The following is a 6,000-nucleotide window of genomic DNA, read 5'->3' on the forward strand; positions in this document are numbered from 1 at the left end:
TGGAAATGACATGTAATAATCCAAATCGAATGTAATTCATTTTTCTATTGACCTGTTTTTCATTTTATTTTATTTTAATTTGACGATCATTATGAGCTATCCGTGCTTAGCTTAGCCATATTGACATTGTTTTTTATCTTTTATTATTTGACATTGTTAATAATTTAGTTCATTAATCGATTGCTTCTAATGGTTTTTAAATTGTGTATCGCTTGACATTTGTATAATTATAATCAATTGTTACTTTCCTACTTGACGATCATAATATAAATTCGTATAGATTAGTGTAAAATAATTTATATTGTAATTGCATATATATGAAATAATTAAATCTAAATCTAAATCATTCGGCCGAATATTCGTATTCGGCAAAGTCTATATTCGGCCCATCTCTAGTAAGTATATAGTTAAGGTTCTGTATTAAGCTTCCGCTGTGATCGTTTTTATATTGCAACGCTACCCCTTTCACGATTGACGTAGATAAATCTGAGAGTATATTTTCTACTAAGCTTTACCTCTAGGTCTTATTTTACCTCTAGGTCTTATTTTATCTTTAGGTCTTATTTTATCTTGAGGTGGTCTTATTTTGTGGAAAGGAATTTATTTAAATGTTTACCGACGTAAAGAATCTTGTTTGCATCTCAGCAAATATTTTAATATTAACGTATTTTTATGCTGCTACTGAAACTAAATATTTATTACATTGTATTTCTTTCAGTACCTAATAAGAATTTTAAGTCCAACCTAACCTTTTGACGACCGGTCTGGTCTAGTGACCCTAGCTATGAGGCCGATGGTCCTGGGTTCGAATCCCGGTAAGGGCATTTATTTGTGTGATGAGCACAAGTGTTTGTTCCCGGATGGGTAACTTAATCTTTGAACATTTTTTTTTATTTCTACGCTAAATTCACATATCGGTATACATTTATATTTGCTGGCGTAACGACAGCCTGTCCGCCCCTTAGATGTCATGACTAATTCACACCCGTCGTCACTTGTTTTTGCCCGTGCTCCATCTATTTTTGTTCCAAGGCACAGACAAGACATCCTCCAGACTGAGCATAGTAGCGCTACCCCCTCTGCCACAAATATGCGGTGGTTTTACTCCATTTTCGAGTCAAGTGTCTTTGTGTGACGCCCGTGTCTTTGAACGGACCAATCACGGCACGGGACTCGCTCACCTCGTCCCCCGCACCCCTGTATTTTTAGCAGCATCGGTTTCATGAAATAATTGCTCTAAGCTCCGTCTAGAGGATTCCTAGTCTATGTTCCAAGGTGACAAAAGGTGAGGTGTTTGGGTGAAGGTGAAGGTGTGGTGAAGGAGGTGAAATGAAAACAAGATGAAAACCTTAACGATTCGTTAAATCTGAATTAATTGGCCCTACTTTTCATGGGAAAAGCATCGATAATTGATTTTATAGATATATACATTTTATAATGTTCTGCCGCCAGAGTGCAGCACTAGCGCCTCTAGTAAACCATAGAGTAACTTTATGTGCCTTAAACTATTTTTTGACAAATTTTTCACAGACAATAAAATATGTGTTGTATATGAGAGCAAATGACACGACCGGCTTGCTTCAGAACTGGTTTATTACTGTCTTACATACTTGCATACATGACACTCCTCCCACGCTTATTCTGGAAACCTGATAACAATAGATAATCACAGGTAAACACCCTGAACAATTGAGACTTACAAACTAAATCTTATAATTTACAACCTTATCTCTAGGGCGCAAGTTAATGCGACGAGCGCCAGACTCACACATTGCCGCGTTATCATTATCAGTAACAACAGCTGATGGCACGGAGTCCGTAGTCTCCGTACGAGCGGTAGCAACGGTGTTTGCGTGTGAGTGTCGCGCTTCAGTCATCCCCTCCGCGTTTACATTTTGCTCGAGGCCTGACTGTGACATCGCAGATGACGAACCTGCGATCAGCTGTTTGTCCCCTCCCGACAAAATAGAATCGGCAATGGCGCCATCTTCGCATTCAAAAAACTCGTCATTTATATTGTGTCGTTCGCTTGTATTTGAAGAGTTAGGCATTACCGATTCCACTCCTGTGGAGTTTGGCTCAGCAATACTTAACCGAGGTGGTTCTGAGTTAATAATATTTGGTGGCGACAAATCGGAACAATCGTAATCAGTACTGATCGGTGCATAATAACGTCTTAATTGATCAACATGGCGTTTACATATGCCGAGACTGTTCACAAATACTGTATACATTCTATTACCTAACTTATTAACAATCCTACCTAATAGCCAAGTAGGTTTTTGGGATATGTAACAACGAACCCAGACATCATCTCCAGCCTCAAACAATCTACACCTATTTGTGCCGACATCCAAAATTGATATATTAAGTTTTTGTTTTGGTAAAATTAAATGCAAACGTGTACGCAAATCTCGACCAAACATCAATCTAGCAGGTGAGTCACCGGCCGCGCAGTGCGGCGTAGTACGGTATTCAAATAAGTACCTTGCTAATTGCCTATTTATTTCTACGATCGTTGAATTTGATTTTTTTGTAGTATGCATTTTAACATTCTTTTACACAATTTTACATATATTTCGGCTTGCCCGTTGCTACAAGGATGATAGATAGGAGAAGTTAGATGTTTTATTCCATTAGACTGACAGAACTTTTTAAATTCCTCGTTACTAATCTTTGGATCGTTATCCGATACAATTAATAATGGATACCCAAAAACGTAGAATAACATGGCTAATTTACTAACTAATGTCTTTGTGGATAAATCATTCATATATATGCAATCTACCCACTTACTATAACTATCTACTACAATAAGAAATACTTTCTGATCATATTGAGCGTAATCGATGTGTATGCGCTCCCACGGGCCGGATGCGCGGGGCCAGGGCCGGAACGCTGCGCGCGCGGGCGCGGCGCGTAGTGCGCTGCACGTACTACACGCGAGAACCATGCGTTCGATTTCCGAATCGATACCCGGAAACCAAAACTTACTCCGTGCTAAATTTTTAGTTTTAACTACGCCAAAATGACCCTTATGTAACTCCCTAATCAAATGTTCTCGATATATTTGTGGAATAACAATCCTATGCCCGCGTAAAACACAGCCGTCCTCCACGTCTAAATCATTTTTACAATTATAATATGGTAAAATATTTTTACACTTTATCTTACGTGGCCATCCGAAACGAATGTATTTAGATACCATCTGCAGTACCTTATCTTTCAATGTAGCCTCCTTAATGTCATCGAACAAAACGGGCAGTGTACTATCTGTAATAAAATTAAGATATGATCCGCCCCTGCATATGTCCGGTTCGCTATCTGTGTCAATGGGTGACCTTGAAAAGTAGTCCGCTATGGCATTTTTTTCACTCGTTATATATTGGATTATATAGTTGTATGCGGACAGGAAAATAGCATATCGCTGTAATCGCGAAGCCGCCATAATAGGAATGCCATTTTTTTTTCCAAATATGGCTAACAAGGGTTGATGGTCAGTCCTAAGAACGAAAGGTATGTCGCGACCATATAGGTATTGGTGGAAATGCCTAACACCGAACACTATAGCCGCGGCTTCTTTATTAATCTGGCTATAGTTTTTTTCACTCGCCGATAAGGACCTCGAGGCAAATGCGAGCGGTCTCTCATGACCCTCGGCTCCTTGCGCCAGCCAAGCGCCAAGGCCCCCGGGGCCCGCGTCAACTGTTAGCACCAGACGTGCAGCGGGATCGAAATGAGTTAGCACCCTATCAGAAGATAATTCGCGCTTTATCGTATTAAAGGCATTTTCGTGCCTATCATTCCATACCCAGGGAACGTCTTTACGAAGCAGTTCGTGCAACGGACTCAGTGTGGACGCGGCACTAGGAATAAAATTACGATAGTAATTTATAGCTCCCAGGAATTTTTGTACATCCATTACATTTTTAGGTGTAGGTGCCCCTAAAATTGCTTCTGTCTTTTTTGGACACGTTCTAATGCCATGCCTGTCGATGACGTAACCTAGGTATGTAACACTTGGGCGGAAAAATTCGCATTTCTCTTTTTTTAACCGTAGGCCCGCGTCCCGTAGCCTATGAAGTACCTCACGCAATCTAGACATGTGTTGTTCCCTAGTGCTGCCTGTGACACATACATCGTCAATCCAACAGGACACGCCTTCGATACCGGCTAACAACGTCTCCATCGTCCTTTGGAAAATGGCCGGCGCATTGGCCAAACCATAGACGAGGCGGGTGTACTTAAATAGCCCCCGTGACGTATTTATGGTAGTAAGCTCCTGAGATTTATCCTCAATAGGAAACTGGTTGTATGCGTCACTGAGATCAATCTTAGTATAAGATTGGCCTCCTCCTATTTTCGCAAAAACTTCCTCAATTCGCGGCATTGGGTACCTATCCACATGCATGTCTTTATTCAAGGTTACCGAATAGTCTCCTGCAATACGTACTTTACCGTTAGGTTTTAAAACGGGAACTATAGGCGTAGCATAGTTTGAAAAATTTACCGATACCAAAATACCTAACTTGACTAACCGCTCAATTTCTTCTTCTACCTTACTTTTTATAGCAAAAGGTACGGTTCGGGCTTTAAAAAACTTAGGTTCGGTATTTTCCTTAAGACTTAACTTTATTTTAAATTTATTGAATGTGCCTAAACCATCCTCCCATAATTCGGCATACTCATTAATCAAACTTTTCACATCGGTTTCATCATTATGCACCGACAGCTTGTTCGTTTGTATTGGACGCAATTCAAATCCAAATTTGAACATAAAATCACGACCTAAAAGCGGTGGCCCTCCGTTCTCAACAACGTAGATGTTAATCTTATTTATAATACCTTTATAATTAATATCAACTGAAAAATAACCTAAAGGCGTGATTTTGTGTCCATTATACACACATAATTTTATATATGTTTTTATTAGAGGTTGTTTAAAAAATTGAGCCATATACATTTTTTTTGAAATCACCGAAAGTCCAGAACCGGAATCAAGTTCCATACTAATTTCTTTATTATTTATGTTAACACGCAAAATAATAGGAGCATAATTTTCATACCTTAGGTTAAAGAGTTCACATTCCTTACAGTCTTGACAGGTAGTATCCGAATCTTGTCCTTGAGTTTCCATACAATTAACCCGAACCTTACACACTTTCTTTAAATGTCCTTTTTCACCACACTTCTGGCAACGCAAACTTTTATAGCGACACTTATCACTATTATGATTTTTCATTCCACATACGATACAACGAGGAACATCACTATCGCGCTGATATCTCGAACTGGAGCCCGAGGTCGCGCGGCCGGGCGCGCGGCGGTCGGACCTGTCGCTCGACCTACCGTCGCTGCCTACCCGAAACACCGGCTCCTGCTTCACTATCACATCAGCGCCAGATGTATCCACCTTTTTTGCCTCTCGTGCGCACTCAGCCTTCTCCGCAATTTCCAGTGCCTTCGCGAAGGTCAAACTTTTATAGTCTTGCTCAAATAGCTTGTCCCTTTCATGGCCCATGCCCAACCCGAGGACGAAACGGTCCAGCAGAACCATATCTAAGGCGGTACCGAATTCGCAATAGCATGCGAGACCCCTTAATCGCGCCGCCCAGTCACCTAGGGTTTCACCAGGACTCCTTGTAGCACCGTAGAATTTTGCCTTCTCGACGAACGAACACTGCTTGGGTTTAAAATGCTTATCGAGTACATCAACCAATTCCTTGTACGTTTTCGTTTCAATGTCATCTGGGTATACGAGATTACGTAACAGCCGGTACGACTCATCCGAAAAGTATGTTAACAGCACTGCACTTTTATTGCTATCCTCGATGGAGTTCAAAAGCAGGAATTTTGTTAACTTTCCCTTAAAAATGAGCCAATCGCCAGTTTTGTGGTCGAAAACCGATAATTTTCCTATAAACGACATATTTTTTAAACTCGCGGGTAACTTCACAACTCGTCAGCCAATGTTGTATATGAGAGCAAATGACACGACCG

At 40.5% G+C, this 6,000-nt stretch overlaps 1 protein-coding gene across 1 annotated transcript; it reads right to left on the reverse strand.

Moving 5' to 3' along the window:
* Positions 1-1,534: 1,534 nt before the first annotated feature.
* LOC134791223 (uncharacterized) lies at positions 1,535-6,000 on the reverse strand. The gene is made up of 2 exons (XM_063762197.1): positions 5,067-6,000; positions 1,535-1,649 (listed from the first exon to the last, which is right to left on the reverse strand). The coding sequence occupies exons 1-2, from the start codon at positions 5,927-5,929 to the stop codon at positions 1,637-1,639; spliced, it is 876 nt and encodes a 291-aa protein (XP_063618267.1). The 5' UTR covers positions 5,930-6,000; the 3' UTR covers positions 1,535-1,636.

This window comes from Cydia splendana, chromosome 6 (assembly GCF_910591565.1).
Source record: "Cydia splendana chromosome 6, ilCydSple1.2, whole genome shotgun sequence".
NCBI classification, from domain to species: Eukaryota; Metazoa; Arthropoda; class Insecta; order Lepidoptera; family Tortricidae; genus Cydia; species Cydia splendana.